General features: G+C 41.2%; 1 protein-coding gene across 1 annotated transcript in view; it reads left to right on the top strand.

The window, feature by feature from the left end:
* The window catches only part of RXFP2 (relaxin family peptide receptor 2), a 389,469-nt gene that overhangs the window by 308,527 nt on the left and 54,661 nt on the right, over positions 1 to 26,281 (top strand). Inside the window, exons 10-14 of the mRNA XM_088460250.1 lie at positions 9,255 to 9,326; positions 18,170 to 18,241; positions 20,920 to 20,991; positions 21,654 to 21,722; positions 25,369 to 25,440. Coding sequence (XP_088316376.1) covers positions 9,255 to 9,326; positions 18,170 to 18,241; positions 20,920 to 20,991; positions 21,654 to 21,722; positions 25,369 to 25,440 — 357 coding nt within the window. The remainder of the gene's footprint in view (positions 1 to 9,254; positions 9,327 to 18,169; positions 18,242 to 20,919; positions 20,992 to 21,653; positions 21,723 to 25,368; positions 25,441 to 26,281) is intronic.

Genomic DNA, 26,281 nt, shown 5'->3' with positions numbered 1-26,281 from the left:
AGCCGGATATATACCCCTGGAAGCCCACTGATTGGTCCACAGCGTCAGCTGACTGGCCAGACTGTCAGGGAAGGAAGGATAGCCAGAGAAGGAAGTGTCATGGCAGCGCCCATGACAGGAACTCCGATCCCTGCGCACCAGGCCGCCCGAGATACCAGCATCAGGGAGAATTCTCAGCACCTCCCACATCGCCGCACCAGCTGCCCGACTGCCCAGGAAGTCAGAGGAAGCCGGCGGGACAGTAAGGGATGGCCGATCCCCGGCTGAACTCTGACAGTACCCCCCCCTTTTCAGGGTGGACACCGGACACCCACCAGGTTTACCAGGAAATCTAATATGGAAGGCTCAAACCATTTGAGGCGCGTGAACGTCTGTGGCTCTGATCCATGTCCTTTCTTCTGGACCGTACCCTTTCCAGTCAATGAGATATTGGAGGTTGTTAGATTTGGTAAATCAAGAGTCCAAAATCCTCCCTACCTCGAACTCTGTACCTTGAGAAGTTTGCACTTGAGGTAACTTGGGAGCAGAAGTTTGAAAACGATTCAGCACTAGAGGACGCAGCAAAGAAATATGAAAGGTATTGGATATTCTTAGTTGAGGAGGGAGTTCCAACTTATACGCGACTGGGTTGATGACCTTGCGAACACGGTAAGGACCAATGAAGCGTGGGGCTAGCTTCATACTGGGTACTTTCAATCGGATGTTCTTGGAGGATACCCAGACTTTATCTCCAACTCTCAGCAGTGGAACAGCGACACGTCGTCTATCCACAAATTTTTTGTAGTTCTTGGACGACTGCTTCAGAGAGGAATGAACCCTCTTCCAAACGGTTGCAAAAGACTCCACCAATTCAGAAACTGCAGGGACCTCTACAGTAGCCAAATTTTGAAAATCTGGGACTCGAGGATGTCTCCCAAACACCGTAAAAAAAGGAGTGGCTTTGGAGGAAGTGTGATATTTGAAGTTGTGTGAAAATTCTGCCCAAGGTAATAGATCCAGCCAGTTATCTTGTGAGGCGGAAACGAAGAGTCTTATGAAAGTCTCCAGCTCTTGGTTAACTCTTTCGGTTTGCCCATTAGTTTGTGGATGGTAGGCTGAAGAAAATTTTAACTTGGTTCCACAAGTGCTACATAAGGCTCTCCAAAATTTAGCTACGAATTGAACTCCGCGGTCGGAAACGAACTCTTTTTTTGAAGTCCAAGCAACCTGAATATTTCCTTAACAAAGACGCTTGCCAACTGAGGAGCAGAAGGGAGACCCATCAATGGAATAAAGTGTGCCATCTTAGAAAAGTGATCCACCAATACCCATATGGTATTGTATCCTTGGGAGCATGGTAGTTCAGAGATGAAATCCATGGATATATGGGTCCAAGGAGAATTAGGAATGGACAGGGGTCACAGGAGACCTGCTGCCTTCTTGCGGGGAGTCTTATGAAGAGCGCATTTTACACATGAAAGAATAAATTCTCGAATATCCCCTTTCATTGTGGGCCACCAATAGGAACGCTGAAGGAACTTGTAAGTCTTGAGGATACCAGAATGGCCGGCAAACAGAGAGCTATGAGCCCAAGTTATTAATTTTCCCCGTAGTTCTGGGGTCACAAAAATATTCCCTTGGGGAGGAGTCAACATTTGAGTAGAGGCAAAGACTACAGGATCTAAAATTGGTCAGGAACGTTGATGATCCTCTTCCTGAGTGCTGGACAAGAAAGACCGCGAGAGGGCGTCAGCTTTTCTGTTTAGACTGCCAGGACGAAATTGAAGTTTTAAATTAAATCTTGAAAAGAACAAGGACCAACGGGCCTGTCTAGCATTTAGATGGTGAGCCGTTTGGAGGTAGATTAAGTTTTTATGATCCGTGCTCATGGTAACTGGAAAGTTGGCTCCTTCCAACAAATGCCGCCATTCCATTAAAGCTAACCGCATTGCTAGTAGTTCCTGGTCACCAATTCCATAGTTCTTTTCGGCAATGGAAAACTTACGAGAAAAATACCCACAGGGATGGTACTTTCCATCACTTGAGATTTGAGACAGTACTGCCCCTACCCCTACTGAAGAAGCATCTACCTCAACTGTGAACGGTTTGTCCAATTGGGGTTGGCACAGGATAGGTGCAGTGGAGAACGCTTCTTTTAATTTTTGGAAGGCTTGGATGGCAGTATCTGGCCAGCGAATGGGATTGGCACCCTTCTTTGTGAGATTTGTGATAGGAGACACCAGTGTGGAGAAATTTGGTATAAACCGCCGGTAATAATTTGAAAAACCCAAGAAGCGTTGAGTAGCCTTCAAGGATTTTGGTAACAGCCAGTCAGAAATGGCTTTTAACTTCTCCGGATCCATCCGGAGGGTCTTTCCAGAAATTATGTGCCCTAGGAAGGGTACCGAGGTTTGTTCGAAAAGGCACTTGGATATATTTCCATAAAGATGATGCTTCCGGAGGCGTGACAAGACATCGCGGACATGCTGGCGATGATCTTGCAAATTTTTGGAAAAAATTAGAATATCATAGACTATAACAAAACTGTAGAGGACATCCCGGAAGATCTCGTTCACATAACCCTGAAATATCGCTGGGGCGTTGCAGAGTCCGAAGGGCATTACGAGATATTCGAAGTGGCCATCTCTGGTGTTAAAAGCGGTCTTCCACTCATCTCCAGCTTTAATACGTATTAAATTATACGCACCCCACAGATCAAGTTTGGTGAACAAAGAGGCCCCGCGAACTTTATCAAAAAGCTCCGGAATCAGAGGCAGAGGATATCGATTCATTACAGTAATCTGGTTGAGACCCCGGTAGTCAATACAAGGCCGAAGTCCGCCGTCCTTCTTGCTAACAAAAAAAAACCCTGCCCCTGCTGGAGAAGTGGAGGGCCGGATAAACCCCTTAGCTAGATTCTCCTTTATATATGCCGCCATAGCGGCTGTTTCAGGAACTGATAATGGGTAGGTTCGACCCCAAGGAGGGTTCTTCCCTGGCAGGAGCTCAATACCACAGTCCCAGGAACGATGAGGTGGAAGTTTATCCGCAGCCTGTTCGTAAAATACATCGCAAAATCTTGATAAGCTGCTGGTAGACCGGGAACAGAGGAACACTTGGGCTTGTCAGACGGGGGGAAGCTTATATTTCCACTGGAGGACACCGCGTTAGTGCGGACAGGGAGTACTTGGATGAGACATCCATGGAAACAACTTGGACCCCACAATAAAATCTGCATACTGGACCTCTCAAACGTAGGATTGTGCTTTTGTGGCCAGGGGAGGCCTAAAACTAGTTCATAGGCTGAGTCGGGAAGAACAAAAAATTCAATAGTCTCCTGGTGCAGACATCCAATCCGGAGGAACACTGGCAGGGTTTTTGAGGAAATGGATCTCCCTAGCAAGGTCTTGCCATATACACCAGAGAGCAGTAATCTGTTTGGCAATGGAACCACCAGAATGCCTAGGGTCTGAACCAGTGATTTAGAAATAAAACTGCCGGCAGCCCCAGAATCCACAAGGGCTTTAACCATCCTTGTCCTGGACTGGTAGGAGAGCGACACAGGCAATAAACTGTCATTTATTTGGGAGGAGTCAGAAATAACCCCCAATTGCATGCTCCCAACATCAATTAGGGTTTTGCGTTTCCCATCAATACAGGACAATTCCTTAATGTGTGCTCTGGAGCAGCACAATACAAGCACAATTTATTTTGAAAACGCCGGTTCCGTTCGGCGGTACTTAACCGGGATCTGTTAATTTGCATCGGCTCCTCACTGCAGGAGAAGGAAGGAGTGGAATGACCTCCCAAGGACGGGCGATCCCGAGGATGATCTCCACGCCCCCTATTTCCCCACCGCTCTCTATGGCGAAGGTAAATTTTTATACAGAGGGATATAACATCCGAGAAGGTGGGAGGTAAATCCCTAGATGCCAATTCATCCTTCATCCTCTCAGATAAGCCATGTAGGAAGGCTGCCTTAAGTGCTTCCTCGTTCCATCTTAGTTCGGACGCCAGGGTTTGAAATTGTACTACATATTGCCCGACGGACCGGGTACTCTGACGGACACGAAGCAAATCTGAAGAAGCAGAGATAGATCTCCCGGGTTCATCGAAGATCCTTTTGAAAGCTGCCACGAACTCTTCATATCTAGATACGAGCAGATCTGCTCGTTCCCACAAGGGGGAGACCCAATCCAGAGCTGCCCTGGTTAGTAATGAAATTACATAGGCCACTTTAGACCGGGAGGTAGGGAAATTCTGGGGTAGGCATTCGAACTGGATCTCACACTGGTTTATGAAACCACGACATCGTTGAGGAGTACCATCGAACCTCTCGGGAGTAGCCAAGTGCAAACAGGATTTTTGAGGAACGACCCCCGAAGGTAATACAGGAGAAACCGTAGGAGCGACAGAAGGTGGAGCATGAGACATAGCTGCCAGAGTGTTCTGAATAGACAGGAGCTGACCAGATAATTCCTGTAGGTACTGGGCCACATGCTGCTGTGCCGCCTCTTGGTTATCCATGCGAGCCGTTAGCTCCTGGAGATTCCCAGTACCTGGTTAGCCTGTAGCTTTCATTGGGCCTGAACAAACTGTCACGCTGGGAGGCGGTTTTCTGGAAGCTGAAGCCTGAGGCTGCGGGTGGAAACGGAGGCGAGGGGCCTGAATGTACGACCTCCGCATCCACGGGTCTTGGTCGTTGGCGAGACCTAGTCAAAGGTGCGGAATCTAACCCACGAGATGGTGTTCTCCAGTGACCCCACCAATCGGGATATGGGTTTGAGCTGCACCTCGTAAGCAGGTCGCGGTCCTTTGACTAGGTGACCAAAGCCTGCGGGAAAAAGGAGAGACGAACACTTGTGGCCCAAAGGGTCTGTGCCAGTAAGGGGCACGTAGGGACACTGTACTTGAGGTACAAGGAAGTGTGCACTGCGGACACACTCTACCGGGTTGCCGGTTAGAAAGAGTGCACCACGGTGCAATACTGTAACACATAGGTAGGGACCAGAGTCCAGTAATGAGGTGGGTAGTGGTACTGGAGTCAGCCAGAGATTATGACGCTGGAGAGGTGGGTACGTATAACTACACTCAGGCTGTGATGGTAAAGCACTGGTGAAATGGATAGTATACTGCACACAGGCGGCGGTGGTAACGCACTGGTGGAATGGAGGTATACTGCACACAGGCGAGGTGGTAACGCACTGATGAGATGAATGATATAGCTGCACACAGGCTGAGGTGGTAAAGCACTGGTGAGATGAATGATATAGCTGTACACAGGCTGAGATGGTAAATCACTGATGAGATGAATGATATAGCTGCTCACAGGCTGAGATGGTAAAGCACTGATGAGATGAATGGTATAGCTGCGCACAGGCTGAGATGGTAAAGCACTGATGAGATGAATGATATAGCTGCACACAGGCTGAGATGGTAAAGCACTGATGAGATGAATGATATAGCTGCACACAGGCTGAGATGGTAAAGCACTGGTGAGATGGATGATATAGCTGCACACAGGAATAGATCACTGGAAGCAAGGGAACCTGGAACGAGAGAACACTAGTAGCACTAACAGCGACAATGGTTGTTCAGGCAACTACCTGATACACAGGAGCCGGATATATACCCCTGGAAGCCCACTGATTGGTCCACAGCGTCAGCTGACCGGCCAGACTGTCAGGGAAGGAAGGATAGTCAGAGAAGGACGTGTCATGGCGGCGCCTATGACAGGAACTCCGATCCCCGCGCACCAGGCCGCCCGAGACACCAGCATCAGGGAGAATGCTCAGCACCTCCCACGTCGTCGCACCAGCTGCCCGACTGCCCGGGAAGTCAGAGGAAGCCGGCGGGACAGTAAGGGACGGCCGATCCCCGGCTGAACTCTGACACTTCTTTGCAGATAAAGTATCCTCCATCAGGTTGGAATCCCCACAGTGCCATCAAAGGAGTTCCAAACTATCAAGCCTGCCAATGTAAATCATCTGTCTTCATAGACCAGCTTTCACCCAATGGATGTAAAAGACATTAATGAAATTATTCAAATGTTGCGTACAACCTGTTATATGGACCGTGCCTCAACCAAGCTTCTAATAGGGTGTATGGACATAACTGGCCATGTATTTGCAAAATTACTTTGATTCTCTTTGCAAACAGGTATTTTTCCTGCACCATTAAAGGAAGCAGTTGTTAGTCTTCTCCTTAAAAAAATATGATTTACATCTTGATTGCATGACCACCTACAGACCTGCCTCAAACCTTCCTTTTCTAGGAAAAGTTATTGAGAAAGCGGTCACAACTCAACTGGAAACTCATCTGTAGACCCATGATATTTATGATCCATTCCAGTCAGGAATCAGGAGAAGACATAGCACGGTAACAGCTCTGGTACGTGTACTTCATGATTTTCTGATGGCAAGAGAGAGAGGTGATTGTTCAATCTTAATCCTTCTGGATATCTCTCTGCAGCATTTGCTACCATGGACCACTGGATTCTGATTGAGCGCCTGAAAAACTTCTGTGGACTGGATGGCACAGTCCTTAGCTGGTTCAAATAATTTCTCACCCGCAGGTCACAGAGAGTTTCTCCTGGAGTACACTCATCAACACCAGTGCCACTGCCATACAGTGTTCCACAGGGTTCTATACTATCTCCAGTGCTTTTCGCAGTATACATGCTACCACTGGGTAAAATAATTGGACATTATGGCCTGGTCTACCAATGCTATGTAAATGATACACAACTGTGCCTGTCTGTTGCTCCGGGTACTGAGAACCCAATAACAATCCTTAATGAGCTCCAGGAGTGGATAAATGCCAGCTGGTTGCGACTGAATCCTGATAAAACAGTGGTCCTTATGGTAGGTGCTCACCATCAAAGCACAAGACTGCAGTATAGCCAACCAACTGAACTTAAGCTTGGGGGTTCAGAATTATAAAACACTGAACATGTGCAAAATCTTGGTGTTGTTGGCTTGACACTTAGAGATCAGTTATTAGCCACAATTAAATCCTAATTCTTTCATCTGAGGAACATAGCCAGAATCAAGCATTTTATTCCCTCAGAGGATCTGCCTAAAGTCATACATGCATTTATATCATCACTCTTAGAGCGGTATCCAATCAACCCCGAACATTGTTTGGGTGCTAATTGATCGGTGAAAAACAAGGATTTTTTTCACCGATTACCCCGATTTTAGCAGATGTTTTTTTTCACCCTACCCTATTATTTTGATTGAAATAATAGGATAGTTCTCCTGAAAACACATAGGAGCTGCGATAAGCTCGCTGACCTATGTGTTTTCGCCTTTTTTTAGGGTGAAAAAACAGCAATTATCGTGGATTATTTTTCGGGACACATTAGGTTCCGAACAGAAAACCCTGTTAAGTGCCGGCGTCGGGCCGACTTTGGGGCTAATTGGATAGCCCCAGGCGCTGTAATTAGCCGCTGTATTGTTCTGCAGGCTAATTGCATGCCCCCCATAGACTACTGTAATGCCCTCTACCTGTGTATACCAGCAAAAGAATTGCACAGCTTGCAGATGGTAAAAAATACAGCAGCCAAGCTGTTAACTAACCACCCCCATTCCTGCCATATAACCTTTTCCTACTCGCTTTACTGGCTGCCTGTAAGATGGAGAATCTATTTCAAGATTTCAAAATACTGACTTTCAAAGCCCTACATAATCAGAACCCAAGGTATCTGAAGCAGCTTCTGATTCCTTACTGTTCCACTAAATTACTACAATGCATGAAGGACTATTAGCAGTACCTAGAGTCTCCCTGATTTCATCTCAGGGGGCAAACTTTTAACCCTGCAGCACCAAATCTATGGTACTCACTTCCTCGTACAGTTTGAGAGGCCTCCACTCTAGAATCCTTTAAAAACAGACTCAAGACACCTGTTTTCCCATCAATTTCACTAATGTCCCTTCACTAATGATTCTTGTTTCTATTAAGCTTATTTTGCATGTTGTGTTTTAAATGCAAATGTAAAGTACTTTGAGTCCTACTGGGAGAAAAGTGCTATATAAATAACATTATTATTATTACCACCAAAATATATTGATGACCCCAGGCATCCAACCAAATTCATACCTATTTTAAAAAACTAGACCTCAATAATGGGTAATGGGACAAGTGGGCTTCTATAATGTGGCTTGGGAGCATGGTACTGACACTCAGGGCAGGTTCTAGAATATTCTGATACTTCTTTATGGACCCCTTTCCAGAAAGACGAGTTCTAAAATTCTTCAGAGGTTTTTTCTACCCCTAGATGACCTGCAGTTTTGAGATCATGAACATTGTTTTTCTATATGCCTTTGGAACTATTAATTGTCCATTCTTGGACACTTGGTACAACAAATCTTGTACTGCCATGTGAGGGTATGACAACCCTCGATTAGGCTCTACTTGGTTTCCATCAACCCCTTTACATTCTCTCTAGACTTTTTTTTTTTCAAAAGGTGAATACAACTGTATAAACGGACTGTGCTAACTTAACTAGGGTTGTACAAGCGGTGCAGTCATCCAGGGCGCGTCCATGACAGCTGCATTTGGCTTCTAGGGTGCCCGGAATGAGACCCTGCCACCAGTAGCACTTCTGCTGAGCTGCCCAAGCACAGACCTGCAGCCTCTAGAGCTGTTGTGAGAGTGATAAGGATACCTCGGGATGTACTCTACTTCCTAGTGGTGGCGGCCCTATCCCATAGGCATGACCTCATGACATCACAGGTTTGGGGGTGAGTCCGGCACAGGGTGGCATAGAGTCCTGCTCTGGCCCTGTAGGCACATAGATATATCAGAGAAGGCTCTGTTACGGCACTAAGAACACAATAGTTACAATGGATTTTGGCCTTCATAACGCTCTCTACAGCTCAAACTCATTAGAATCTAAGGTCGAGCACTAGTATGGGAAAACCATGGGGGGACCAGTCACATCTACATCACTGAATAGTGTGGAGAGTTTGCAATTCATCAACTTTCTACCTGAAATTTCAACACATATATTACTGTGTTGAAATGATAGTTCAACTTTTAGGGCACACACATAGGGGCGCTCACTATTAATCAGCTGTTTACTCTGTAACAACTATATATACAGCCATACCCTATGTTAAAAGAGGTGTCAGTACTTACTGGCACATATCCATGAAACCAAGAAGGTAGCAACCATACCGAACTCCATTGGCATGAAATGGTACTGTATTGTCTGCGCAGCAAATACTGTATATCGGCAATATATCACTAATTATATGTGTATTCCTATGCAGAGATTTTGAAGGCAACAATATTGGGACACTGAATAATTCCAGCTTTGCTACGTGTGATGAGCTCACTGTTCTGTAAGTGTTTTCTATTTAATGCATTATGCCATTTCTGTGTTGTTGTTACTGTATATTATTGTCACAGTCACGTAGATGTTGTACATAAAAAAGACTTGGCACTGAAAACTTTCTACTTAGATACTTCGAAACGTGGACATTTGCACTAATTATTTTCCTGTAGCTAATCTGAAATGATGTATACGGCATTTAGCATTCTTACCTGTGTATTTTAGTATTTAACTAGTAATGTGACGCTAATCAGTCACTCTAGAAACTACCTGCAGAGAGCATTGAATTATTCTGTGACTCAAATCTCTTTGACAACCCAAAAATGTTTTTATGTACAGGCTCAGTAAAACTCTATTGGGGCATGAGCAATTTATAAAGTGGTGTCAATTAAAATAATTACCATCAATAGAATGAATCAAAGAAAAATCCCATTGAACCCAGCATGCTTGTCAGCCTGCCGTTCCCATAAGAATGTTACTGTTTAATTTGACAAACTAATATAAAGACAATATAGTACTTTTTTTATCGCTACATTATTAATAGAGTAGAGGGAGTCTATATCAACATGATGCAGTGTCAGTGAGTCAGTAGATTCATACAAGGGCAAACGCAGGATTTTTCCAGGGGGGTTTCCACACAAACACACATAATTGCATACACTTATATACATATATATATACACACACATACATACATATATTTACACAAATACATATGTCACACATGGTATACAATCGGGAAACCGGCTGCCTTAATACCGACAGCCGGCTTCCCGACTGTCATATCCCGGCGAGGGTGAAATGCCGGGCATCTAGATGTAGACGCCTGACATTTCCACGGCGCCGGTAGACCGGCGCCCGCACCCCGATCAAAGGGATGACGGGCGCCGCGAGTGGACAGCCGCGGGGGGGGAGGGTTAGGTTTAGGGCACCCAGGGGGGACTTAGGGTTAGGCACGCCCCTGGGAGGGTTAGGGATAGGCTAGGGGGAGGGAGAGTTAGGGTTAGGCACCCCCGGGGGGACTTAGAGTTAGGCAACCCCCCAGGGGACTTAGGTTTAGGCACACATACCTTACATACAAATACATATGTCACACATACATTACACTTACCTTGCAGCAGCTGCGGGGGCGGGACCTGGCAGGTTGGCACAATGTCATTAGGCTCCTCTCCTTAGCAGCAAAACGCCATTATTCGTGACTCATCGAGAGGTGGCGGAGCCAAATGACGCGATTCTAATAGAATTGTGTCATATTGACTCCGCCCTCCTCCTTATAAACATGCGTATCGCTGCATTTTTCCACGAGGGGGGTGTGGTTTAATAACATGGTGCCTGCTCTCAAGGCTGTCAGGGGGGGTTTCTGGGTACTCAGAAACCCCCCTGTGTGCGCTACGGTCATAAGGGTAAATGCAATAGCCTGCTGTCTATGGGCTAAATGAACAGTAATAGCCATGATTGTATTATCCTGCGACTTGAAGCATTGGAGAGTTCTCAACGAGTGTGTTGATGTTTTAAAAGGGCAATCATTTAAAAGGCAAAGCCAGGTTACTTTTGCCTTTTAAATGTTTGCCTGTTTATAACATTGGTCAGACTCACAGGGAATTCATCAATGCATGTAAGTTGCAGGCAATTACATATACCCCATAGTCAGCAATGTCAAGTTATGGAACAGACGTGTCAGTGGCAAATGTCGGCAGGTGAAGACACTTTCACCCGTGTCATAAGAAATTGTCCCTAAGCTCCTGGTGTTAACGATATGTGCCTTGTAATTTCTGTCCTTGTAAATGTCCCTGTTTTTCAATACATACAAACTGTACATTACAATTCCTCATGTTCTTGTATGTTAGAAACAATTATTATAACTACTGTATTGTATTCTTCCTTGAGGAAAGAGATTTGGGAGTAATTTTACTAAAGGTCGGTTTTGATGTCTAATAAATCTATATTTACTAACCTTCGGGTATCAGCTTCCATTGAAACCCAACAGTGATGTCAGTCGTTTTTTGCTGCTCTAAATGCTGTCGGTTTTAATCTTTCAGTTAAAAACGACGGCAATTAAAATTTAAAATACAAACACTACGGCAAAACCACCCAAAACAGAAGCACTGCACAGATCTGTATGATCTGTGCCGGCTTCGTTAAAGTAAACTGTCAAGAAACAGTTAAAATAAGAAAAAATGTGTGGTGTCCCCCCAAATCAGTAACCAGTCCCAGACCTCTCAGCCTGGGCTGGTATAAGAAAATAGTGGGAAAAAATGGCATGGGGTCCCCCTATTTTCCTATAACAAGCACCGGACTGAACCAGCTGAGGTCCCCCATCTAGAGGAATTATCAGCATTAGCCCCACACTTACCTCCACCAGGGGTGCTTTTCTCTCCACCCCTAGTGGCGGTGGGAGTGGGGTTAATAGTAATAAAAAGGTAAATAATATTGTTTGTTACGGGTGGGCTACAAGTCCCAGGCATTTAGCCCTGGCATGATAACACTTGTGGAACAACAAGTGCTAGCATGCCCGGACATTAAGGGTCTGGGGGGGCCCTATAGTCCACCCTTAAAGAAAATATTAAAAGAACCACAGGACACACACCAAATTATTTTTATTGAAAGAAAAAATCATACTTACCAAACCCTTGGGTGGCCTCCTCTTCGGTCCATGTAGGCATCCATAGGTCTTCGGAAAAATTTAAACCCGATCCCTATGGACAGTAATGTATATACTGTACATTGCAAACCCAAAATGTACATTAAATGGGGAAGTGCTGATTGGCTGAGAGCGGACGGTTGCTATGGCAGTGTCCACTTTCAGCCAATCAGTGCTTCCCCAGTGCTGGTAATTCACTGATAGGGGGGACCCCATTTTATTTTTGGCCCACTTTCCAAGATATTCCAGCCCTGTGCTGTACAGTTTGGGGACGCATCAGAGCACTTCTTACACAGATTCAGACTCATTCGCACACAGATATACAAATGTTGCACATCAAATTGATCAGTGTAATCTAGCAAAGTAGTTTTGTTGTTTTATTCATGCAAAGAAGATGCACATTTTGAGCAAGAAAGACATTGGCGCGGCCGAGTCGCCCAGGACCTGGCATGCTGAGAGGGACTAAGCCACGACTTGAGCATCAGTGTATGAGAAAACCTCTGTAAATACATGTGCTTAGCTCAGACCAGCTTGATGTGGATGCAGACATACTGTGTGAATTTGTCCTGATGCAGAGCCGAGATTCAAAAAATGGCTGCGGAAACAGAAAACGGATATCTCTGTGGGAAGTGGACATTCATGCTCAAGCCCTCAGTCTCCTGGTGCAGGAGGTGGCGCGGCACTATTTTGCCCTTCCAGAAATCATCCTTACTACTACTCATTTTATCAGGTTCACTTTCCTTGTCAAGCCCATGCAGCAGATCATATCACAATGCCTGGGTCACCCTGCCCCCACTCCGTCATCACTGCAGACCTCTTTGTTTGCAGCATTTTAATATGTAGATCATAAGCCTGATTCTGAGTCACGCACAAGGTCGAATGTGGCCACATCTACTGAATTTTTGTGCTGCAGTGAACATATGCATCTTTTACGCATCTCTGAGCGCTTCTAAGTCAAATACATCTTACCCATTTCTCTCCATTCCTGAGAGAGTGGCAACTGGGGCATATGAGCGTAAGAGAACCATCACATGGGCATGTCATGTGTGCGTAGCCAGTGTTAAACCATATTCATGCATATTCCGCTGGGGCACCTATTTCGTGTCGCTTGCACCCAGCATAGGGTAGGTGTAAGTGGCAATAATGCTGACGATGACTGCTCTAGCGGACAGAGTGCTGGGGTCATTGCAGTTGCAGTGATTGAGGCGGATACTCACATTAGACTTCCATTTGTATGCGACTTAAAATCATGCACAATAAGTGCATAAAATAAAATAAGTGGCATAGGAGGGAATACAGTTCCATGTGATGTGCCGTTCTGGAATGGTACACCATGCCCGGTGGCACATCGCTTTGAATTGAATTCCCATTGATAGAGAAGAGCAGAGGGCATAGGACTGAGCTACTCTAGAGGAAGCAGATCAGAGTTGGACCCCAGATAACAAGGAGCAGTTTGATGAGAATTGGCTAGGATGAGAATTGAAGACCTAGAGAATGTATCATTTGTATGACACATAAGTAGTCAACAGCCATCCAAGTAGCTTCATGATGGAACTTTATAAAGTGTCTTTAATGCTGCATAGAGACCGAGCTAGCTGTGCTGCACAAACAGATAATGTGCATTGAGGAGCACGTATTGGCAAAGCCAAGTCACATAGCAGCATTGAGAATGTCATTAAGATCTGTGGATACCGGTTAGATCACAACCATCTCAGCTCCTGGTATTTCCTAACAAGGGAACATTTGTGTATGCAATGTCTTCCTATAACCTTTATTACTGACACAGTACAAATCAAAACCTATCTCTTCCCCACCTATCTCTTCTTTACTTTCTTAAATTACTCCGTTAATAGCTGTCATTATTTTCAGAAGTGAAACCTTTTCTCTTCTAAACCCATTATCTGCTTATCTGCTAATTTCCTCTAAAAAGCTATTAAAGTAAAAAAGTAATTCCACATACATCAGCAATCCGCCTTTCACACTTCATACAGTGCAGGAGGAATGTGCATCCCAGGAAGTTCAATCTTTTTATATTATGATATTGAAAATATAAATATGCCAGTGCACTAAGATGCAATCACATTGCTTCATTCTATAAAGATATACATTTCAGCTAAAACTTTGTCATTTGCTACTTTTTTAAAGAAAAAAATTCAAATGTTTTACTGAGTAGAATCGTTGGTAATATGCAAATGCCATAGGTTCAACCTTCCCCTTCTGTACTTACGTACTCCGGACAGTGCAAGCCCTAGGACACCCACTTTCGATGCACATGGACGGTGCTAGTCTGCTGGTGGTTCTGAACACTCCAACACTGATGCACAATCGCATGCACCATCGACCCTTGCTCTAGCAAGTGAACCATGTTTGGTAAGGAGAACTGGCCTATGTCTTAGAGCCTGGTGATTAGGGAACTCATTTACTTTACAACACAATGTATTTTTACTAGAGATGAGTGGTTTGGTTTCCTTGGAAAGAAAACACATCCAAACTTAGGGGATCAGAGTAATTCAAAGTCTCCGCTCGGGTCTTCCAAAATGAGGCAAAATTTAATCTTCCCAGCATTGGATCTCATCTGTTCTGGATTGCATATAAAAGGCCCTCCCATGTGATTGGGAACCATTTCACACAGGAAAGCAAAGGGAGAGGGTGTGGGACTGTGGATTGGAGCACTGCTGCACCCCAAGAAGATCCAGTGTAAGTGACGTTGTGTGCCTGGTGTCCTCCCATCATCTGCACCTGAAAACAATTTTCACAAACGAGACCTGTTCCTTCTAGTGCATGAAAACAATTGGCAGTGTTTGTGTTTACAAAAATTACTTAAAAATAAAATTGCAGTCTTTTTTTTTCCAGTTTAAGCGGTGGTGTGTGGTGCTCCCCCCTCACTCCCCATCAACATCTGCACCCCAAAACAGTTCTCAAGTCTAAAAAAATAAATTCTTGGCTGGTGTAATAAAAAAACTTGGATCCATCAGTAGAAGAGCAGGAGCAGCAACCCAGTACTAGTGCTGCATCTGCTGCCAGTCATAGTACTTAAACATCTGCTGAAGGTGCTCGATTAAATTGATCCAACTAACCTTCATTTTGAAAACATTTGTACTTTAGTATAAAATTTAGCTGTCATTTTGATACATGAAATTGACAACGAAAAGACACAAGACAAAAGCTTATTTTGCTTTTTAATCCTACTTGTGAAATATGTCCTTAAAAGAAATCCTTATTAAAAGAAATGCCTGAAAATGGCACGTTTTCAGTGCTCAAATGTATTCACAGATAATTAATCAATCAATCAATGCTTTACCTGGCTTCCATTAAATAGTACTCCACCTCCATTTACCTGTGCTGACCTCAGGCCTCTGATCTAGTTCTTGATTTCTGAAAACATTCTATAGCATTGTATAGCTTAAATTAAACTGCCATTCTGTCTGCCATTACAATACCACTATGTTTCCTAGATGTGCTATATTCTATTTTAAATTGCCATGTGTTAGTGCCACTGTTCTGTCACTTAGTTAAGCCAGACAGCTCACTGCAACCTTTGGTCAATACAGTGAAAATAATATTGTGAGCTGTGGGGTGGTCAAAAATTTATAGGGAATTAATTGAAATTAATGTTATTGAAGTTAATTATACTGTAGGAACAAAACCAGGCTTAAATTACATGATTTTAGATGTTTTTATCAATTTAAAAAAAAAAATTCAGATCAAATACCAAAACACTTGAGGGTGGTTTTGGTAAAACCAAAACCTTTGAGGGTGGTTTTGGCAAAGTCAAAACATGGGAGTCTGTGCACAACTTAATATTTTAACCATATAGTTTAGCCAAACAAAATTTATACAAGACATGTTACAAAAGAGGCATTATGCAATCTCCATCGTGCATATTTACTTGCACTACTCAGTTTCCTTATTGAGACATCATCCAACTGAGGACGATACGATGATGACAACAAATCCAAATATTATATACATGCACATATCATTATTAAGACAGTTAATTACTGGATCCATGGTATCCATTTCTATTCCATATCTTATTATTGTCACCATATAAGGGGGAATTCAATTAGCCATGATAATCCATTTACACAGTTTAATGCAGGTAAATGTAACTTACAGTACTGTAACACTGCTGGGCGCAAATAATTTGCTATTCAATCAGCCACACAAGTTAACCCGCGTTAACTCTCCAGAGGATTTAACGCGGATTTCTGTTTGCAGGCCCTGAGCAGGTGAAAAGTTGGGGAAAATCCCTATTTTAAGGTAAAATGTTTTAAGGTATTGATTAATTAAGCACTTAAAAGTTTTTAATTAGCTTAATTTGGCCAATAAGGACATGTCATTCTTGGGAATATATTCTGCAAAATGCAGAATAATGGGTTAAAAGATGTGGGACAGGTATATGGGAGTGCTATATTTATTATACATGTGTTTTTAAGCGTTGCAGGTTAGGTTACAGGGTTTTTAAGTTTTTTGCAAGTGGTTAAAATGACACAAAAAAAATACATTTACAAGGCATTTATATGCACACAAATTGATCTAGAACATTCATTTGCTAATAAAAACTACTTGCTTTCTATTAGAGCTATGCAGCTTGGTTCTCCAGAAATCAGAATCCACCCGAATTTAGTGAATCCGGACAGATCTGAGTCGCGGTACTAATCTCCTGAGGTGATCCAGATAAATCCGAGTCAAGGTTCTGATCTTCCAGCAGTTTGGAATTCGGATTTTAAATCCGAATATCAGGTTTTGGATTGTAGAAATTACATGAATTTTAATAAAGACTTTTTAGGATTTAAAAAAAAAAATATTCAGGTCCAAAACCAAAACACTTGGGGGTGGTTTTGCAAAACCAAGATACTTGGGGGTGATTTTGCAAAACCAAGACACAAAGATAAATTCAGATCCAAAACCAAAACCCAGGGGTCAGCGCACAACTCTACTTTCAAAAATGTTTTTATTGAACTTCTTAAAATAAAGAAAATAAAATCAGAGTCAGTACTGTAGTTATCAATGACAATGGACCAAAGAAAGGTGTATAACCATAGAAACAGACATATGGTATGATGAATCATAGGCAGGGGATAAGAGGGTAGCCATATACATATGAAAAATAGTAGTCCATGTTCTTAGTAAGTTGAGACAAAGATATACATGTAAAATAGGTATAATATCATATCAAGAAACTTTCTAAATTTTTCAATATATCCAAAACTAGACGGTACAATGAGCCCACATCTCTACTTTCTATTATTATTTTTTCACTGTTATTAAAAAACGCAATATTCAGCCACATGACATAATTTAAGATACTTTGCTTTTGGCCACTAACAGACATCCATACTGTTATGTAAAATTAGTTTGCTCTTTTTTGGGGTACAGGCTTATTTCCCCATTTTACCCCACAGTTAATGGGGGTATTACCTGCCAGAATTACTGCACGGCTGCTGGGATAAGCCTTTTCAAACTGAATTGTGCATTAAGCGGGTTCACGCATAAAGCAGAATTACGCGTGCTACAGTATGCGCGTTACGTCAAGCCGCGGTAAACAAAGTATGTTCTAAACTGTTAGAAAAACAACTTATTTGAGAAAGTAATTTTTAATTTCAGTTTTTTATATGTTGCTGCTTACAATAGAATATTCTAAATGATAATGAAATAAACATTTCCCAGCATTTATATAACCAAAGTAATACATGTGCAATACATGCTTTAACCAAAATATACTTTAAAATATATATCTTCAAAAAAATTATTAAAAAATGTGAGATGATTATGCTATTTGCAAATAATACAATGACCACGTTATTAGCATCCTATCTCTAAACAACCGCTTCTCCTTGTTGCTCCCTGAAGAAGCCATATTTTTTTATATCCAAATTATATTCTTCTATTTAGAAACTGTTAATAAAATTACCCACTGCTATAATTTTTTACCTACAATAATTTTGCTTAATTATTTAAATTTAAACTGATCAACAATAGTTATGTTTTGTTATTTAAATGTATCCAATTGTCTTCATCCAAACCTAAATGCAATAAGGAATATTTAACACAATTTAATTGAATTGTATCTAATTATTTGGGGACAACATAGAAAAGATAGTAGCAGGACTCATAGTGATGTTATTAATACATATAGGCTATACAAATAAAAAATCACATTTGCTCTCATTATTTGCTTTGTTTGTAATAAGTATTTTTGTCCTCAGGTTTCTACGTGGAAACCAGATCAGATTGGTGACAGAAAACATCTTTTCATCCTTGCGGAGTTTAGCAGAAATGTAAGACATTTACTGGAAATAAGTTGCATAAAATGTATGTAACCTACATGTATTGTCATATGTAATAAAATATAGAAGACTGAGCATATTTTGGGCCTGATTCAGGGTTGCTGGCAATTACAAATGCAGAGGGATCTCACAGTTTTTAGCAAACTGTACGTGAGACGTGACCCGCACACACAGAGGCATTACGAGAGATTCTAAGTCAGCCTCTTCTGTATGGTGGAATGGGAGAGAATGGGTGAGACTGGAGTGTTCGGATGTAGATCAAGCGTCCCATGGACCTTTAGACATAGTTGGTGGCTATTCAGAGGTGAGCGTATGCAGAGATGCATCGGATTTCAGTTGGATCTCCTGCAAAGATGGGGTTGGTGCAAATGCAGATGACAGCAATCATGGCTGCTTTCGAACACTGGGGGCTGGAAACAGTTCAGGCACATAGATTACGTGCAATTTATAATCAAGCCTCTTATGTCTACCTCCCCATGCAGACTGTCATTCACAATTAAAGTTTACATGCATAAAGTACTTATATTGTATAAGTTTTGTGTGTCAGCTGTCTAAAATGAGAATGTTTTTTTTTTTTTTTTAAATTCCCATTTTTCACCACTGTTGGTCAATTAATATTTTTATTAATAACATGGGATTCTCTTTCCTGGAGTCTACAGCTGTTAACTATCAGTAAATGTACATATCTGTCCTTATTCACCTGCTGTAGGTTTTTTTTGCATCATACAGTGTGAGATGCGTAGCATGACTTACAGTAGATGCCACGCCGTGGATAGCTAGTTACGGACATGCACATTTTAGCATCATTTTTTGTACCGCATAGACTTTTCATCACCGCAGCCGCACACCAACATACTTATAGTGTACTGAGGGCCTGATTCAGACCTGCTCGCTAAGATGCATACTCTCGCTGCTGCCAATGGTATGCAATGTGTATGCATTGTGCGCATGTGCATACCTTAGCGAAAGTTCACAATGTATTCGCTCGCTGCGCATAGAGAAGCCCAACAGAGTAAGTGACAGGGGAAGCCATTTGTAGGTGGTAACAGGGGCTGGCCATTAAAAAGGGGGAGTGGAGGTGCAAACGCAGGCGTGCCCGAGCATCTCAACGGCGTATTAGAGGTGTGCATAATTATAGGACAGCATCATAGTACACGTCACCTGGCTTGTTTTTACACTGAAGTGATAACAGTGCTTGCGGCAGGGTATGGTCAACCTCAAGCGCTGCGATAGCATCTGATGTTACCCGATGTAACGATGGTTGCATACACTTCCTGGACATGACGTGCACAAGTGGGCATCTTAAAACAGGCTGGTCGATGTCTGCATACACTATGTAATCGCTTTCTAAGAAATATGCATTGCGGTGCGGTAGCACAGCCTACGCAATTTGCATACACATCGTGCGAGCGATCGCATCTAGCGAGCGGCTCTGAATCTAGCCCTGAGGACTTAAGATTTGCAATTTTCTCGCAATTCTGGTATTTCGCATGATGCCGCGTGGCAAGATGCATGGTGCGACTCAGTCAAATCAGCCCCTGGTCTCTTGCTCTTATTTTGAGATTAGAATCTTCTTTACACAGCTATAGCGCACAAATTCACTAGGTGGTGTACAGCATACTTGTGCTTTCATCGTATTAGCAGTGCAAAAAAGATGCAAATTCAGTCAATTATTCAACAAACAAGACACGTGGCGCGACTTAGCAGCATTTTTCAGGATAGGTGTATGTGGACACATCTGTACTGAAAGTTAAAAACATTATCAAATGTTTACTCACCAGTAGGAACCGATTCCCTAAATATCAGACCCCCTATTTATACAATAGCAATACAGATAGAAATTTATCAAAACTATATCTTAGATTTAAGGTGCGTACACACTGGGCGATAAAGTGGACGACTGAACGATAACGATATCGTTGTCGTTCAGTCGTCCACTTTATCGTCCATTTTTAAGCCCAAAAAGATGAACGATGACGACGACGCGCGTTCCCGCGGGTCATTCGTCATCATCGTTCATCGGGCTGACATGCAGGCCAACCTGACGATCTCGTCACGGTTGCTGCATGTCAGGGAATGGGGGAGAGAGCCCGGCGCTGAACGATATCGTTAATGATATCGTTCAGCGGCTGTGCTCAATGTCATGAACGACATTGAGCACAGCCTGCCGGGGACACACTACACGATATCGCTCAGGGAGCATATCGTGTAGTGTGTATGCACCTTAAGAGTGAATATCTTAATTTCAAACTTTGAGTCCTTTTCATGTACGGTAAAAATTATTTCTGCTTTCAATTCTGACATCAAGTTTGTAAAGAATTTAGCTTTCAGTAAAAATGCGGAACATTGGCAGTAAAGCTGGTAAACCTGCTGGAGCCCGTGTTGTTTGCTCAATGCAGTAGATAAACTATAATAACCGTCAGCTTCAGTAAATACCTATGGCATGAATGCTGATCTATGAGTGCACAAATTCAGAATCATTCCATTGGCAGCACTGGAGTTTACTTAGCAGCACCAAATATATTGTATTGATTAATAAAGGTACATTTTAATTATTTGTCTTTTTAAGTATAAATTTAACCCCTCATATGTAATTGAGTAGGTAAACATTATTTTCATAGTAGGTTGAGAATAATTTGTACTAAACTATATTTTGTTTATTTCATTAGAGATTTATCAAACAATTTAATCACAGAAGTGCCACTCTCCAGCTTTAAAGAGCTTAAACATTTGCAAAGACTGTAAGTAAAGAAAAACATTTTTTTTCTTATTTACAATTACATTTTAATGTATGATGTTATTTTGGTATACTACATTACATTTTAATTTAAATTTAATTTTTTTTAAATGGTTGAGTACATTTACTTTTATGTATTAGTAGAAATAGTAGTAATAGTAGAAGTATATTGGTAATTTTATTAGTTGAATCTCTGTGATGTCTTTTGATGGTCTTTGAAACAACCTTAAGCTGGGTACATACTATAAAATATATTGTCCAATATATTGAACCAATATGGATTGGAATAATATATTGTACTCATTATATAGGGAGTACGCCCAAACCATTATTTGCCAGTGATCTACACGAGGATTTCATAGTTTGTACAGTAGAAACTATTAAATTATTAAACTGGCTTAAATCATCTGTATTCTGGTGAAAATAGTAAATTAACAAGGTGAAAATGTCAAAATATTTTTTTCTACTCATGTATATTTCTTCCATTACCTGATTAAATAATAAAAAAAAATAATTTTCTAATTTTTATGTTTGACATGTACTAGAACTACAATATACTGGAATAACATCATGTGTCCTTCGTTTATGTGTAACTGTTTGTTAGAGTGCTTGGTCAAGTTTTGTGCCAGATTCTCTATAATTGTGTTTCTTTGTCTCTTTATACAGTACTCTCAGTTATAATCCGCTATCACTCCATACTGATCAGTTTGAAACACTGCCACATCTCCAATCATTGTAAGTATACATCTGCAGATATATAACTTGTTTTTCATTTATACTGAACAGGTTTGGAACCCATGTAGTCCCAGTATAATGAACACGGTCCCTAAGACACTGCACATTATATGAAGTACATTATTTGAAAACAATCTTTCATTTAATAAAACACTCCCCAGGTTTCAGTGAAAGCTGATAATATTTAGGAGTAGGGTTGACCACTATGGCAGTGACATCACTAGGGGGTGTGGAGGGTGCGCTATGCATCGGGTGTCACCATCCAAAGGAGTGACACTGAAATGCTGACTGCTGCTCAAGGGGGGGTGCACTGTGGCGTTACTGTGCAGTGCCCAGCTCTCGGTCACCGAATAGGAGACAGCAGTGCATGGAGAGTCTTTGTGGACAGCCTAGCATCTCCGGGAATGCTGGGCACCCTTCCTCCCCCCCCAAAGTGTTGAAATTGTGAGTGTCTCACTAGGTCACGTCTCCGATGCACACTAAATTCACTAACCCCAGCGATGTCGCTGGTGGAAACCAGCACAGTCTGTCTAGCAGTGGTGCTGGTTGCTGATTGAGTGGGTGGGGTTTTATTATTGGCTTCTCATTTTATTTATAACAAAAGTGCCAGCCCTTGTGAAATAGACTGAGGTTTCCCACATATTTCAATTGGCTTACTCATTTAATCCACTAAGACTATAAAATACACCTGAAGGAAATTAACTTATTATAAAAACCATTGCCAACCAAAGTATATTATGAAATAGACAGATTTGCTGAAAAACTAGAGTGTTACAGGACATTATTATACACTGTATCACCTCCTGGCATACTCAGGAGACAAGCAGCAAACTCCCCATTATTGCCTTTCATTTTCAAATAAAATTATTTAAAAAAAAAAAAGAAAGTTGTTGGTTAGAGTTAGGGTGTCACATAGATTATGGTAAGGCTAACCTAAAGTTACCTCCAAACCTACCATAGCCCTAACACCCCGAGCCACAAGTCAATCCTTTAAAGCAAATCATTTTTTATTAAAAATAAAAATTAACAGCCAGCTATGCTTTGTGCAAGGCCTGTCTCCTGAGTATTTTCATATTCTTATTATTCGTCATTGTCTTGTTTTTGATAGAATATGTCTATTTCATACCATTGTATCCAATGCCTAGAAATGGCAGCTTGTATGGCCACCTTAATATAAGAATTTGATGTGCTTGAATCAAATGTGAGAAATGTGCAGCAATATATTACTTGGAAATGGTGATCTATGCATAGCTCACAATTTGTGCATACAGTAAGCACAGTTCTATTTTAAATCCATAATACCGACACTATACAGGAAGAAAGTAATTGGAGAATACCACTTTGCGCTTAAATTATAATTATAGTGCGATGTTACTTATCTTATTTGTGTGGTATCCTGAGTTATAATGGCCGGAATCTCTTCACCATAGATCCTTATTGTTATAAACAGGAGATATGTGCTCCGATAGTAGTAAACATGTAATCCTCCAACCTCACAGATGGAAAAAGCAGCTTCCTCCCTTGGTCTGGTCAGAATGAACTGCCTTACACCTTTACCACCAGGCGATAAGGGTGTAAGGTTGTTCATTCTGACCAGACCAAGGGAGGAAGGTGCTTTTTCCATCTGTGAGGTTGGAGGATTACTGTAGGCAGTGAGACCATCCACTATATCCCTACATGCACTATAATCACTGGATTCTGGTAGGAGGCCACCTTCATCATTTTTTTCTGGATGTACCAGCTATGAAATTTGTTATATGTATTGGCAATTGAGAATCTTACTACTTGGAACATATTTAACAAAAAAATCCATTTCGGAAATTGTTCTAAGTCCAATTGTGACATTTTACTACAAACTATTACAGACATTTTAGACAATTTATATTTTAACAGATTATATGTTTTGAGTTGTTGTTGTTGAAGTGTCTGCACTAGAGTTTTTTGTTTTTGTATCCCTACATGTTTACTACTATCGGAGCACATATCTCCTGTTTATTACAATAAGGATCTATGGTGAAGAGATTCCGGCCCTTATAAATCAGGATACCACACAAATAAGATAAGTAACATCACACTATAATTATAATTTAAGCGCGAAGTGGTATTATCCAATTACTTTTTTCCATTACATGTTCTGGTGAGGGTAACACCAGGGAGATAAATACCACTTCTTTAGCAGCTTGTACAGCACAATTATTGGCTAATACCAAAATTTGTATTTTCACTATACAGGAAGAGACTGCCTTCAACTTTGTCTAATCATTTCCTTTTTTGTACATAATATATCAGACATGTCACCACCAAAGCTACTGGCACTAATCACCCAGACATATTCTGCATTCTGTCTATCTCTGTGAACAGGCATTTATGCCAGCAAAGCCCCTTATTTATCACATCACTAGACCCATTCAAACATACACAATGTTGTCGAATACTTGATGTGTTTTGCAAAGGATCCTGCCATGTCTCTTTTTGTATTTTATACTTTTCTGAATTTTTTTTGTTATGATAAGTGCTAAACTAAATCTAAAATGAATCTAAATTTTAGAGGCTTAGAAAAAATAGGAAAAGATCCAAAAAAGTATTCCAGGCGCTGTCAGGTTAATAATTTTAATTAAAAATATTTCAATTTAAATAAAATGCATGCATGAATACAATGATAAAAATATATATTCTAAGACCAATTCCCCCTCCTAATAGCTCTGAGTCTAAGACCCAGTATCAGATCTCTATCAGTCCAGTGTAGATAATAGCCTGTTTTGAATTTTTGTGCTAAGCACAAAAAATCTCTACATCTACAGATGTAGACAATTGTATCCAATTAGGTTTTTTTGTAATCCAGATGGCAACATGTTGATATACTGCAAAAATGCAGTCCTTATGTCGTTTAGACAAAGAAAAAGGGCAAATACAGTCTGACAATTTATAAAGCTCAGATAATAATGTGAAATGTCATTGATTGCTCAGCAATTGATATCTCCTAGTGCAAATGATGTAATGAACCGCCTGTTCAATTTTATTACGGCTTTGCTTATACAGCGCTATGCTGTTTGTATCAATAGCGATTAGCAGAAAACTCACAAGTTCACCATCTCCGCCATCTCCGTTTCTGATGTGGCTGATGTGGCGGGCTGTATGTCCACTCTCACTGCGGCCGTTCACACAGCACCACACCATCAGAGTAGACAGTTGAGCAATTAATGTTCTATTTGAATAGTCTCACCATCTCTGCTGTCCCGGATAACAGGCTTAGTGGTCTCGAGCCAGGGCTGCTTGATGTCGATATTGACCGGTCAAATAAATGTAGCCAGGTATGCTCTACGCATTTCTCCGCCTCACATATAGTCGGCGGCTTCCTTAGGAGACAGTTTTGTATGTAATATATCAGACATGTCACCACCAAAGCTACTGGCACTAATCACCCAGACATATTCTGCATTCTGTCTATCTCTGTGAACAGGCATTTATGCCAGCAAAGCCCCTTATTTATCACATCACCAGACCCATTCAAACATACACAATGTTGTGAAATACTTGATGTGTGTTGCAAAGGATCCCACCATGTCTCTTTTTGTATTTTATACTTTTCTGAATGTTTTTGTTATTATAAGTGCTAAACTAAATCTAAAATTAATCTAAATTTTAGAGGCTTAGAAAAAATAGAAATTCAGAATATAAGTACAAGAATGTTTCAGCCGATGAAGAATCTTTCTCACATGTGAGTACTTATAACTGTATTGTTGGATTAATTACTATAATCTATTCTGCAGCAAATTTATACACTCACCACCTGAAAGCTGGTTTAGCATTTACCATTTATACTGTCTATTTTACTTTTATTTAAATAGTTAAAGCATGAAATAAAGCTTTGTAAAGCTGTAATTTATATTATTTTGCAAATAGAGAAAAGAACACTTATATAATGGCGCTACACTTTAAAGCAGCTGAGGTTAAAGAGATGAATCACAAATTCATAAGTAAGACAATAACAAACAAGAAAAACCTCACAAGCGCTTAAAAGTTGCTCCAAATATAGATATTGTCCCAAATGAAAATAATGATTCAATATCTCAGTGGTAGTTCTCAATTCTTCAAGGTTTCATCCAACAATCCATACAAAATAAAAAGAGCAATGCAATATGGTTAGGCACAGCTTTGCATAAATCCTTGAAAAGAGCTATGAAGATAGTCCATGTATATGTTTCCCGAAGAAGTTCTCCTTTGATATAATGAAAAACTTCATACACCCATGTGCATATAGGGAGAAGTATGTCAAGGAAATTGGCTGTAATTTACATCTGATATGGATAATTTATCCAGCTTTGTTTGTGTGTTTTTGGTGTTATTAAATAAGTGAATTTTATCCACACCTTGAGTTGAGATACAGTATACAGTACTTCTCCCTATATGCACATAGGTGGAGGAAGTTTTTCATTATATCAAAGGAGAACTTCTTCAGGAAACATATACATGGACTATCTTCATAGCTCTTTTCAAGGATTTATGCAAAGCTGTGCCTAACCATATTGCATTGCTCATTTTATTTATATGGATTGTTG

This window comes from Taudactylus pleione, unplaced genomic scaffold, assembly GCF_031769625.1.
Source record: "Taudactylus pleione unplaced genomic scaffold, aTauple2 ptg000043l, whole genome shotgun sequence".
Classification (NCBI taxonomy): domain Eukaryota; kingdom Metazoa; phylum Chordata; class Amphibia; order Anura; family Myobatrachidae; genus Taudactylus; species Taudactylus pleione.
The sequence above is the reverse complement of the archived record's forward strand: the minus strand, read 5'-3'. Positions and strand labels throughout refer to the sequence as shown.